This window comes from Sapajus apella, unplaced genomic scaffold, assembly GCF_009761245.1.
Source record: "Sapajus apella isolate SASKATOON/1434 unplaced genomic scaffold, GSC_monkey_1.0 scaffold16, whole genome shotgun sequence".
NCBI lineage: Eukaryota > Metazoa > Chordata > Mammalia > Primates > Cebidae > Sapajus > Sapajus apella.
In genome coordinates this window covers 26,979,111-26,993,009 of record NW_022436956.1, presented here as the reverse complement: position 1 = coordinate 26,993,009, position 13,899 = coordinate 26,979,111, and the positions used below count along the sequence as shown (strand labels likewise).

At 40.3% G+C, this 13,899-nt stretch overlaps 1 protein-coding gene across 2 annotated transcripts in view; it reads left to right on the top strand.

The window, feature by feature from the left end:
- Positions 1-13,899, top strand: part of CUL5 (cullin 5) — a 107,877-nt gene that overhangs the window by 28,671 nt on the left and 65,307 nt on the right. For both annotated transcript variants that reach the window (XM_032285683.1, XM_032285684.1), the window contains exon 3: positions 12,884-12,983. In XM_032285683.1, coding sequence (XP_032141574.1) covers positions 12,884-12,983 — 100 coding nt within the window. The remainder of the gene's footprint in view (positions 1-12,883; positions 12,984-13,899) is intronic.

Genomic DNA, 13,899 nt, shown 5'->3' with positions numbered 1-13,899 from the left:
ATAGCCCAGTAGCAGAGTGTCAGGTAATTGAGATCTGTGATTTCAGGATTCCAAAAAAGTTAGTGTCTTGTCTTTGACAGCAGCAAAGCCAATATACTTCAGGCTCACAGTCATATTTCAAGTCCAAGTGATCAGCAAGACTATCCAAAGTCCTATTTTACCTTGTCAGTCTTACAATCCAAATCGATCCCCTCAAAAATATGCATATCAGCCTGGAAAATCATCAGACTTCTAAGGGTCAGACATCTAATTTCACAAAGATTCAATAGCAATGAAAAACTGCATTTAAAATTCCTAAAGTGTATTTCTTCCATCTGGAGATTTCCTTTGTTTTCATGTTGTCTCTCTTTTTCCAGAGGCAGCAGTAGTTAAAAAAACATAGTATGCATTGGAACCAAATCATTTTCTGAGTGAAAAAAAAAAAAAAAAAAAAACCATAGTAAATATTGTCCATTGTGAAGAGTTTACTCTGTTCCTAAGACTCAAAGAGTTGAAATTCCAGTCTCTTCAGCAGAAAAAAAAAACAGGAAGTTTTGTCTCACTAACTTTTCCTGATTGGAACAATCCCTCTAGCATTTATGAAATGACTAGCAGCATATTACATATTATGTCATTTTTGATTATACATCTAGATGCAATAGCTGCAAAGTACAAAGTCATCTCTTAACCCCCTACCATGTTTTTACCTTATTGATTGATTGATTGATTGATTGATTGAGATGGAGTCTTCCTCTGTTGACCAGGCTGGAGTGCAGTGGCACAATCTCGGTTTACTGCATCCTCCACCTCCTGGGTTCAAGCGACTCCTGCCTCGCCTCTTGAGTAGCTGGACTACAGGTACCCACCACTGCACACGGCTAATTTTTATATTTTTAGTAGAGATGGGGTTTTACCATGTTGGCCAGGCTGGTCTCAAACTCTTGATCTCAAGTGATCTGCCCACCTCGGCCTCCCAAAGTGTTGGGATTACAGATATGAGCCACCGTGCCTGGCCATCCTTACTTTAAATTTAATCAAACTTCTAGTAGTAAATTCAGTGTTTATAAGAGTAACATTACAGCTGCTGGGAGATCCTGACTGGAATGCAAGGTATAGATATAGGGAGGGACTGCAGCAGCAGCAGCTAGGCTGAAAAAACAGCTGAAGTGGTTCACTCTCCCCACTCCTGTTTCTCCCCTAGTTTAACTAAAGCTTTGCTCCAGCCCTGGGCTCTGATTTTGCTATTACTTTTTCCTATTTGGAGGAGAGAGCATATAAACTTAACACTTTTGATCCACCCAAAACTCACCTTTGGGAACTTTTGGGCCTCTTCTCTTCCCACCTGGAGGCAAGAAAAAACAAAAACAGAGACGTCATCCAGGCTCTGCTTTTTCTCCCCTCACTTTAGTCAGCATGGCCAGAAACTGCGAGGGGAATGAGAGAGCCAGTTCTCCTGGTGTTAGAGCTACCATTTTCAAATTTCATAAATAATTTTTACCTGTCACAACAGACAGGCTCAGCTGCTGTTACATACTATGAATGATTTTATAGCCACCCAAGCAACAAACGTTTGTCATCCTACTGCTTCCCTCTTCATGAGTCCAGCTTCTGACACCAGCTGTGTCAGCAATCCCAAGGTCACCCCTAGGCTTAGTGATTACTGGGAGTATTTATAAGACTCACCATGTAGTTGTATTCACGGCTATGACTTATAGCAGTGAAGGAAGCAAAGCAAAATCAACAAAGGGAAAAAGTGCATGTAGCAAAGTCCAGGCTAACAAAATGCAAACTCCCAAATGTCTTCTCCCACAGGAGTCAAACAGAGCAAGCTTAATTCCTCCAGCAACTCACTGAGACAACACATATAAAATATTGTCTACTGCCGGCCGTGGTGGCTCATGCCTGTAATCCAAGCACTTTGGAGGCCAAGGTGGGCGGATCACCTCAGGTCGGGAGTTCAAGACCAGCCTGACCAATATGGTGAAACCCTGTCTTTTAAAAAAAAAAAAAGAAAGAAAGAAAAGAAAAAGAAAAAAAAATTGTCTACCAGGGTAGCTAATTAGAGACTCAGCACCCAGACTTTGTCCTGAGAGCTAGTCATATAAGCAGCTTCTGCCTGGCGCTTACCAAAATTCAAGACTGGCAGAAGAAAACCGAGTGTTCAACGTAAGTCACACTGTTTGTATAAACAGTTTAGGTACGTAAAACATCCTTGTTAAGGAATGATGGGAATCCTCCCAAAAATCCAGATTGCCACATCCTAGCCAAAGGCCAGCCTTGCACACAGGTCTTTCTTAGGATAGCAGTCACATACACACTATTAAAATACTGTATCAATGAATTACAGATGTGTAATTGCATAACCTATACATATTGAGCTATTGTAATCATTTTCTCTATCACTTAAGAAAATACTCTAATTTTCTAAATGATGTAGGACTTGTTGCATACTATCAATTAACTTATAATTCTGGCCTTTGGGAAATTAAAGTTCAGTAAGAAATAGCTGAGGCCTTTTTAAGCTTTATTACATTCATGTGTACATATAATTTTCATAAATCATTCAATTAAACTATTTGTTGAATGATATGTTGGGTGTGGTGGGGTTTTTTTTTGCTGTTAGGTTGTTTTTGCCAATTATTCAATTAAACTGTTTTATGAATGATGTGTTGGGTGTGGTGGGGTTTTTTTTTTTTTTTTTTTTTTTTTTGAGATGGAGTTTTACTCATGTTTCCCAGGTTGGAGTGCAATGGCGCGATCTCGGCTCACTGCAACCTCCACCTCCTGGGTTCAGGCAATTCTCCTGCCTCAGCCTCCTGAGTAGCTGGGATTACAGACACACACCACCATGCCCAGCTAATTTTTTGTATTTTTAGTAGAGACGGGGTTTCACCATGTTGACCAGGATGGTCTCGATCTCTTGACCTTGTGATCCACCCGCCTCGGCCTCCCAAAGTGCTGGGATTACAGGCTTGAGCCACCGCGCCCGGCGTGGTGGGGTTTTTTACTGTTAGGTTGTTTTTGCCAATCTGTTGATAAAATTTATTATTGAGAATAGTGCTTGTTCTCTGAGTACTCCTGACTGAGAAAAGGAGCAGAGAGTGGTGGTGTTCCCTACTAAAAGTGGACTTCAAAGTAGAAATCATTAATAACTTTGTATAGTTGGTGGCCTCAACATGTCATTTTTAAAGATCTTTCAGCCAGGCTTGGTGGCTCACACCTGTAATCCCAGCACTTTGGGAGGCTGAGGTGGGTGGGTTACCTGAGGCCAGGAGTTCGAGACCAGCCTGTCCAACATGGTGAAACCCCATGTCTATTAAAAAATACATAAATTACCTGGGTTTGATGGTGGGCCCCGATAATCCCAGCTACTCAGGAGGCTGAGGCAGGAGAATCACTTGACCCTGGGAGGCAGAGATTGCAGTGAGCCAGGATTGCGTCATTCCACTCCAGCCTGGGAAACAAGAGTGAAACCCCATGTCAAAAAATAAAAAAGATTTTCATCTCCCTGGAGTACCTAAAGCAGCTCAATGTATGGTCCTTTTAGGTAAAGGGATTCCTGTGTATCACCAAAACTGCAAGACTGACAATAATTAAAACCCTTGTAACTTTTATCCGTATTTTGGCCATATTAATCATTAACATTTAGGTTGCTTATATCTTTCTAAATCTGAGTTAATAATGTGTTGGTGTTAAGCTGCATTGACTATCTGAGATTCCCACCCCTTTTCTCGTAATCTGTATTCTTTCTCAGTAGAAGTACTCTTGGTATTTTGGGTGGTATAAGAGATTGTTCTGCATCTTGTATAATATTTATCACTTCTGTCCTTCACTTTTTTCTTTTTTTTTTTTTTTTTGAGATGGAGTTTCACTCTTATTGCCCAGGCAGGAGTTCAATGGTGCAATCTGGGCTCACTGCAACCTCTGCCTCCTGGGCTCAAGTGATTCTCCTGCCTCAGCTTCCCAAGTAGCTGGGATTACAGGCATGTGCCACTACACCCAGATTTATTGTACTTAGTAGAGATGGGGTTTCATCATGTTGGTCAGGGTGGTCTTGAACTCCTGACCTCAGGTGATCCACCCGCCTTGGTCTCCCAAAGTGCTTTGATTACAGGCATGAGGCACCGTGCCCAGCCTGTCCTTCACTCTTATAAACTCCAGTCATGAACACGCCTTCTGTGCCTGTTTCCCTACCCTTCATTATAAAAACATAGATTCTCACATGTTTCCAGATACCCTTCTAGGGGAATAATACCTTCCTCAATTGAGAACTGCTGCTCTAGATCCATGGTGTTAGGTTTGAGTCTGCTCTGTGAAATTAAAGCCAGAATTAAATAAACTACTTTCAACTTGTGAGATCTTAAAAAAAAAAAAGTTCTTTAAGTATATTACTAAATTTCAACAGCTACCCTATGAGGCAGTTATTGTCTGTACTTTACAGGTGAGAAAATTGATCTTGGCTGGGTGTGGTGGCTCATACCTGTAATCCTAGCACTTTGGGAGGCTGAGGTGGGCTACATGGTAAAACCTTGTCTCTACAAAAAAATACAAAAAATTAGCTGGGCATGGTAGCACATGCCTGTTTCCCAGCTACTCAGGAGGCTGAGGTGGGAGAATCAGCTGAGCCTGAGAGGTCAAGGCCACTGTACTCCAGCCTGGGTGACAGAGTGAGAAACTTTCTTTTAAAAAAAAAAAAAAAAAGGAAAAGAAAAGAAAAAAGACCTTGAGAGACATGAGATATTTTGCCCAAAAATCAGGACACATTAAATTATAGAATTGGTTTTCAACCAAGGTGTGTGTTTGTCTCCAAAGTTTGTCTACAGTGTAGCAGTTAGGAGTACAGATTTTGGTATCAATTGGAACTGAATTTGGATTCTGAGTCTTCACTTTTTAATTTTATAGCTCTCACCTGTTACTTCATCTGGTTTACTCCTCCTCATGTCTGGGTCTCAGATGGAGACATTATTCATAAAATACTGGATAAAGTAGACAGGCAGGCAGTTTGGGAGGTATGGAGCAGAATAGGAAACTAGTTTACAAGTTTATTATAAAGGATATTATACCAGGTGTGGTGGCTCATGCCTGTGATCCCAGCACTTTGGGAGTTGGAGACAGGTGGAGCCCAGGAGTTCAAGACCAGCCTGGGCAACACAGGAAGACTCCATCTCTACAAAAAGTACAAAAGCTAGCCAAGCATGGTGGTACACACTCTCAGGCTGGTCTTGAACTCCTGGCCTCAAGGGATCCTCCCAATCAGACTCCCCATGTAGGTAGGACCACAGGCGCAAGCCACTGCACCTGGCTCGGGGCTTTTCCTTGATGGGAAACTTTTTATTTCTGCGTCAATCTCGTTATTCATTATTAGTCTGTTCTGGTTTTCTCTTTCTTTATGGTTCAATCCTGGTAAGTTGTATGTATCTTCCCAGGAATTTATCCATTTCTTCTGTTTTCTAATTTGTTGGTGTATAGCTTTTTTATAATAGTCTCTAATGATTCTTGTTAATTGTATTTTAAAATTCTTTTATGTCGTTTTTTTCCTACTAGATATTAAAATATGGAGAAATTTTGTGATAAACACTGCTCATTAGCTAAGCCAGTAGTCATTCCTGGTTTTCTTCGCCTTGCATACCTTCTGCTAGAAAGACTGGATAATTTAATACTTTTTGGGTCTTCCTTGCTACTGGGTGGCTGTATGATACCATTCTGGAAAATACGTCTATGGGAGGCTTCTAGAAAAGTTTTTACTTTCCACATGAATTATACTAATGTGCTTGGCACTGTCCTTCCTTTCCCCGCTTAATAATCACAGGGGTAAGAGACTAACATGCTAAGATGGCGGAACAAAAAGGAAAAGATCCTATTGAGCTGGTGACACCAACAGCTGCATACCTCTACTCTTCTTGTTATATAAGAAAAATAGTCTCTTAATGGATGGATCACCAGAGGTCAGCAGTTCAAGAGCAGCCTAGCCAACATGGTGAAACCCTGTCTCTACTAAAAATACAAAAATTAGCTGGCCGTGATGGTGGGTGCCTGCAATCCCAGCTACTGGGGAGGCTGAGGCAGGAGAATCACTTGAACCTGGGGGGCAGAGGTTGCGGTGAGTCGAGATCGCACCACTGCTCTCCAGCTGGGCAACAAGAGCAAAAATCTGTCTCAAAAAAAAGGCTGGGCGCAGTGGCTCATGCCTGTAATCCCAGCACGTTGGAAGGCCAAGGTGGGCGGATAACTAGGTCAAGAGATTAAGACCATCCTGTCAAACATGGTGAAACCCCGTCTCTACTAAAAATACCAAAATTAGCTAGGCATGGGGGTACATGCCTGTAGTCTCAGCCACTTGGGAGGCTGAGGCAGGAGAATCACTTCAACCTGGGAGTTGGAGATTGCACTGAGCCAGGATCACGCCACTGTACTCCAGCCTGGCGACAGAGTGAGACTGTCTCAAAAAAAAAAAACAGCCTCTTAATAGTTAAATTCATCTTAATTCACTTTAATCTGGTTTTTAGTTGAGTGTGTCCTAAGTGATATAGGATGTGTTAAAGTATTCCAGTGTATTTGTGTCATGCCATTACATTTGTAATTATTTTTGCTTATATTTTATATGAGCTGTAAATAGATTATATAAAATTTACGATTTTAACCATTTTTAAATGTACAATTCAGTGGCATTAATTATATTCCAGTGTTATGCAAACATCAACACAGTCCATTCTCCAAACCTCTTCATCATCCCAAACAGAAGCTCTATTGTACCCATTAAACAGTAATTGCTCATCCTTCCTCCCCCTAGCTCCTGGTAACCTCCATTTTCCTTTCCGTCTATGAATTTGCCTATCTAGGTAACTCATATAAATGGAATCATATAGTATTTGTCCTTTTAAAAGGTATACTGTTTTTTAACTGATTAGATTATTCAGTTTGGGTTTAACGTTATGACTGGATATTCTTACTTTTGTTGCTTTTATAACTATCATGGATCTGACATTATTGTTTCTTTATTTTCCCTTTCTTTGGTTTTATTAATTTGGACATTTATTTCCATTAGTGGTTGCCTTCATGTTTCTTGCTCTTAGTTAGAAGCATGTGATAGTCCTACTAATTGGAAACAAAATACATATCATTTTATCACATCAAGGTCACACTGTTTCTTCTCTTTTACACAAGGAAATCAAAACCTTTGGAATAGTTTTTACTTCTTGCTTCTTCTGTCTCTTCTCTCTGCCTCCTTAAGACTTTTGAGAAGCTTCTATTTCCTCACCCTCCTATTTCTCCACTCCTAGATTTTTCTAATATAGTTAAGTATTTTAAAAGATTTACTTTATAGCATGTTCCCTTTTAAAAGCACTTTGGGGCTGGATGTGATGGCTCATGCCTGTAATCCCAACACTTTGGGAGGCTGAGGCTGGAAGATTGCTTGAGGCCAGATTTCGAGACCAGCCTGAGAAACACAGCAAGATTCCATCTCTACAAAAAATTAGCCATAGCTGGGTGTGGTGGCTTGTGCCTGTAATTCCAGCACTTTGGGAGGCCGAGGCAGGTGTATCACCTGAAGTGAGAAGTTTGATACCAGCTTGGACATTGTGGCAAAACCCCATCTCTACTAAAAATATAAAAATTGGCTGGGTGTGGTGTTGCACACCTGTAATCCCAGCTAACTGGCCGGCTGAGGCACGAGAATTGCTTGAACCCGGGAAGCGGAGGTTGCAGTGAGCCGAGATTGCGCCACTGCACTCCAACCTGGCTGACAGAGTGAGACTCCATCTCAAGAAAAAATAAAATAAAATAAGAAAGCACATGTCTGTAGTCTCAGCTACTCAGGAGGCTGAGGCAGGAGGATTTTTGAGAACATAAGGTTTACGTTATGGTGAGCTCATAATGCCACGTCTCAAAAAAAAAAAAAAAAAAAGTGCCTTGAGAACATTCTTCCCTGATACAGCAATGCAGAGAAGTACTTGGCAGTTAAGAAAAGAGAGCTGGAGAAGATACACCAAATCACTTCTAAGTTTTACTCTTTTTTAGGTAAGATTTCTAGAGAGTTACCTAACTCAGCCCCCTTTACCACACCATTCCCTGTTACCCTGTGAGACTGAAGTCCAGTTTGAATCTTTCTGATATATATGCAGCAATGAATTGAGTATAGCAGGGTTACAAAGATACGTTTGTTTTAGAGATGCACAGGACTCCACTGATGAGTGACTGGTTCCAGAATTTTTCAACAGCCTTACCAACCTTTCTTAGAACTGCACTGATTCTTACTGCTAAGACTTCCTTCCTTATCTCCTCTACAGGGATCATACCCATATCCAGCTTTTTCTAGCCCATTTTCCATTTTCCTTCACAGATCTCGGCTCACTGCAACCTTTGCCTCCTGGATTCAAGCAATTCTCCTGCCTCAGCTTCCCAAGTAGCTGGGGTTACAGGCACCTGCCACCATGCCCAGCTAATTTTTTGTATTTTTAGTAGAGACAGGGTTTCATCATGTTGGCCAGGGCTGGTCTCGAACTCCTGACCTCAGGTGATCCACCCGCCTTGATCTCCCAAAGTACTGGGATTACAGGTGTGAGCCACAATGCCTGGCCCCATCAGCTTCTTAAAAGTCTTCTTAAACTAACACGAGTGATTGTGGAGTGTCTGGCACATAGTAAACAATTAATACATGTTAGTTTTGTTATAGTAAACTAAATAAAAGATGATGGTGACTCTCACTATGGTAATGGTGATGGAGGGAAATGTCCACATTAGAGAGACATTTGGATGATGAATACAATAGGACTGTGAATAATATAAGGGATAAAAGGGGGTTGGGTTGCCCAATTTCTTTCTTATCACTTTACATTTCACTTTACAGGGTAATCACATCGGTGTGCTTACAGTTCACTGCAATTACCATAATCATCTGCAATTCTTTTTTTTTTTTTTGACAGAGTCTCGCTCTGTTGCCCAGGCTGCAGCAGTGCAGTGGTGCAATCTTATGCCTCAGCCTCCCGAATAGCTGGGACTACAGGCATGAACCGCCACACCAGGCTAATTTTTGTATTTTTTAGTAGAGATGGTTTCACTATGTTGGCCAGGCTGGTCCTGAACTCCTGGCCTCAAGTGATTCACCAGCCTTGGCTTCCCTAAGTGCCGGGATTACAGGCATGAGGCACTGCACCTGGCCTACAGTTCTTATACTGTCGTTTTCTTATAAAATATCCTCCCTCCTATCTTTGTACACTTTTGCCTGGCAAATTCCTTTTTTTAGAGATTAAGCTCAGGAACCAACTATTCCAGGAAAGCTTTCCCTTTTCTCTCTACCTCTCACTTTCACCCTCACCCTATCCTTGGGTTCCTAAGCCATCTTTTGTTTATACGGGTAAAATAGTTGTAACATACTAAATTATGTATCAGTTTCTTTTTTTGTATCAGGACTTTTTTCTTTTTTGAGACAGTATCTTTCCCTGTTACCCAGGCTGGAATTCAGAGGCATGATCTTGGCATACTGCAACCTCTGCTTCCTGGGTTCAAGTGATTTCCTTGCCTCAGCCTCCCGAGTAGCTGGGGCTACAGGCATGCACCACCACATCTGGCTGATTTTTGTATTTTTAGTAGAGATGGGGTTTTGCCATATTGGCCAGGATGGTCTCAAACCCCTGGCCGCAAGTGATCTGCCCACCTTGGCCTCCCAAAGTGCTGGGATTAAAGGCATGATCCAACATGCTCGGCCTGTTTCTTTTTTAAAAAAAATGTTTGGAGGCAGGTGTTATTCTGTCACTAAGGCTGGAGTGCAGTGGCACAATTGTAGCTTACTTTAACCTTGAACTACTGAGTTCAAGTGATCTTCCCTCATCAGCCTCCTGAAAATTAGGATTACAGGCATGTGCCACTATGTTCAGCTGATTATTTTATTTTATTTTTGTATAGATGAGGGCTTGCCATGTGGCCTAGTCTGGTCTCGAACTTCCGGCCTCAAATGATCCTCCTGCCTTGGCCTCCAAGAGTGCTAGGATTACAGGCATAAACCAACTTGCCTGGCCCAGTCTCTTCTTTTAAACTCTAGATTCCTTTAGTCATTAGGTGAGACTGTATAGGTATGCTTGAGTCAATTAATTGTTTTGTAATTTATTCTGAGAGTATTGGGAAACCATTAAAGAATTTAAGTATGGGGTAATATGATGTGTCTTGAGTTTTGTGAAGATCATTTCAGCTTCTTGTCTAATAGATTAGAAGGGTTCGAGAGTAGATTTGGTTTAGTGTGAGTTCTGGAGCCTGATTTCCTGGCTCCAACATATATAATCTTGGATTGTTTTTCCCTAAGTTCCCCATCTGTAAAATAAGGATAAAATAGTAGTACTTTAAAGTTGCTGTGAAGATAAAGTGAGTTAAAAGAACTTAGAATACTATCTGGCCGGTCGCAGTGCCTCATGCCTGTAATCCCAGCACTTCGGGAGGCCGAGACAGGTGGATCACCTGAGGTCAGGAGTTTGAGACCAACCTGACTAACATGGTAAAACTCCCTCTCTACAAAAAACACAAAACTTAGCTGGTGGCACATGCCTGTAATTCCAGCTACTGGAGAGGCTGAGGCAGGAGAATCACTTGAACTTTGGAGGCAGAGGTCGTAGTGAGCCAAGATTCCGCCATTACACTACAGCCTGGGCAACAAGAGCGAAACTTCATCTTCAAAAAATAAATAAATAAAAGAATAGTATCTGGCACATAATAAGCAGTCAGGTGTTACCTTTTGTGTTACTATTTAACAAATATTTGTATGCTGACATCATCCTAGGCACTGGGCCAGATACCATTATGAAGCTGAATTGAACAAGTGAAAAAAGCATTCAAACTAATATGGAGACAAAACTTTGGGCTATAATAGTGTCTCTAAAAATTGGAATATAGGCCAGGCACACTGGCTTATGCCTATAATCCCTGCCCTTTGGGAGGCTGAGGCAGGAGATTACTTGAGTTCAGAAGTTCACAGTCAGCCTAGACAACATAGGGAGACCCTGTCTCTACAAAAAATAAAAAATTAGCCAGGCATGGTGGCATACACCTGTGGTCTCAGCTAGTCTCAATCACTTGAGCCCAGGAAGTTGAGGCTGCAGTGAGCTGTGTTCATGCCACTGCACTCCAGACTGGGCAACAGAGTGAGACATTGTCTCAAAAAAAAAAAAAAAAAAAAGAAAAAAGAAAAAAAGAAACAAAATAATTAGAATATAAAACAATTTGATTATTGACATGTTATAATTCTGGAGATGCTTTATTTGGATTTGACTTTTTTTATAGTAGAGACTCCATTGTAAATTGAATGAATCACTGAGGAACAGGAGGAACATTTTTTGAATGAATGATTTTTCAGTATGACCCTGTCCTTTTGTTGTAAGTTTCTCTGATTTACAACTTGCTATTTTATTTTATTTTTATTTTTTTGACACAGTTTCACTCAATCACTCAGGCTGGATTTTAATGGCGGCATCTTGGCTTACTGCAACTTCCGTCTCCTGGGTTCAAGTGATTCTCATGCCTCAGCCTCTCAAGTAGCTGGGATTACAGGTGTGCACCACCACACCTGGCTAATTTTTGTATTATTAGTAGATACGGGGTTTCACCATGTTAGCCAGACTGGTCTTGAACTCCTGACCTCAAGTGATCTGCCGACCTCAGCCTCCCAAAGTGCTTGGATTACAAGCGTGAGCCACCACACCTGGCCTACAACTTGGTAATTAATAAATTAACTTTCTGAACATGCTGTACTAATATTAAATATATTTCTATAATGAAGGACCTTTTTGTAAAATACATCAGTTTTATAAGTTCTGAGTTTTTGTATATCAATTTATGATAGCTTTTGTTTTTGTTTTTTGTTTAAAGGAGAAATGGTAATTGCTGCGTAAGTGGATAATATGTGGGGAAGCTAGGATATTTGCTTTATTGTGATTTAAGTGACTAATTTTTTAAAAAGACAAAATAGGCTGCCCCATATCCCAGCATTTTGGGAGGCTGAGGCAGGAGAACTGCTTGAGGATCAGAGTTCAAGCCCAGACTGGGCAACATAACAAAACCCTGTCTCTACCAGAAATTTAAAAAACTAGACAGATGCATGCTTGTAGTCCTAGCTACTTAGGAGGCTGAGGTGGGAGGATCTCTTGAGCCCAGGAGTTTGAGACTGCAGTGAGCTGTGGTTGTGGAACTGCATTCCAGCCTGGGTGACAGAGTATATAACAAGACCGGGTGTGGTGGCTCACACTTGGAATTCCAGCACTTTGGAGGCTGAGACAGTAGGATCCCTTAAAACCAGGAGTTCAAGACTAACCTGGACAACACAGGAAGATTGTCTCTACAAAAATTTTTTTTAAAAAATGAGCCAGGTTTGGTGACGTTCTCCTATAGTCCCAGCTCTTGGGAGACTGAGGTGGGAGAATCACCTCAACCCAGGAGGTCGAGGCTGCAGTGAGCCATGATCATGCCACTGTACTCCAGCCTGGGCAACAGAGTGAGACCCTGTCTCTAAAAAATAAAAATAAACAGTTTTTAAAATAATTAAAATTAAAGTGATAAAAGAATATATATCTCTTGTGTTAAAGAATTTAAAAGATTTGTAGTTGCTTTTGCACAAGAAGATACTAATAGTTAACTTTGGAGAGTGACATTGGGAGATGGAGACATGCTTTCACAACTAAATTTTATGTGGTAAGTAGCAGAGAATTAAAGAGGAAAACGATGGCAAAAGAAAATAAAAATAGGAACAAATGTATATGTGAGGCAATTTACAAGAGTACTTGGTTTATATGAGTGAATTCAAACACCAGTAGCTTGGTTCTAATATGATCCATGGAAACTGTACTACAATAGAACTTAAGATGAGTTTTGTCTTGGTTCTTGTTTCATTATTAATGATTGTTTACCTACTTTATATTCGCAGGGATGTGCATGCAGTCTGTCTTTGGGATGATAAAGGCCCAGCAAAAATTCATCAGGCTTTAAAAGAAGATATTCTTGAGTTTATTAAGCAAGCACAGGCAGTAAGTTCCACATGTTTATTTTAGACTTGTTTTAAAACTAGTCAGGTAATCATATTTTATAATTTTGAAAGTAGGACTTCCTGAAGTAGTTTCAAAATATTGCATTGACTTTTGACACATTTGTGAAAGAATTTTATTAATGAAATGATTGTCATTAGTTGGATCATTTTTTTTCCCACAGTGATACTTCTGTCAAGAGAGTACATATTATCCTTAATTAAAAGATGCTATAGTGAATTCAGTTTTTTATGATTTTTAGAAGTCCCCACCACCATTATTTTTTGGCTACACATCAGTCCACACAAATCTGTATTTTCCTCTCATGACTAATACCTCTTCTCAAGTTGACAGTAGTTTCTTTAATTCCAGATCCTTCTTTAGTTGTAAATTCTTTAGGTTGTCCTTTGTATTGCTGTTGCTGAGCTGAAATTCAACACTCTTGTATTGTTATTATGTATAAATGGCTAATTATACTGAAATGAAGACAAAGGTCATTTAGGCATTAGATCAGTTATGCCAGAGTTTGTTTGTTTTGACACCTTGTAATGTTGTTTTAAGTCAGCCATAGCCTCTCTAATGAATAAATCTCTTACCATTTTGAGGAGGAGCCAACGGACATGAGATTATTTTCCTTTCTATAAAATGAGGTCTGGGGCAGGCCACAGTAGCTCACGCCTGTAATCCCAGCTCTTCGGGAGGCCAAGGCAGGCGAATTGCTTCACTTAGAAAATTAAACGTTTCAATATCACAATTTAAAACTATTTTTTTAGAACTAATTTAGAGATTTGCATTGGAAAATGTATCATATTTTCTTTTTATGATTTGATAAAGACAAATTATGTTTATTTCAGATTGATAGAGTTTTATTCTTCAGTTTCTGGAAATAAACTTATAAAGAATTACCTTCGTCTTTTTT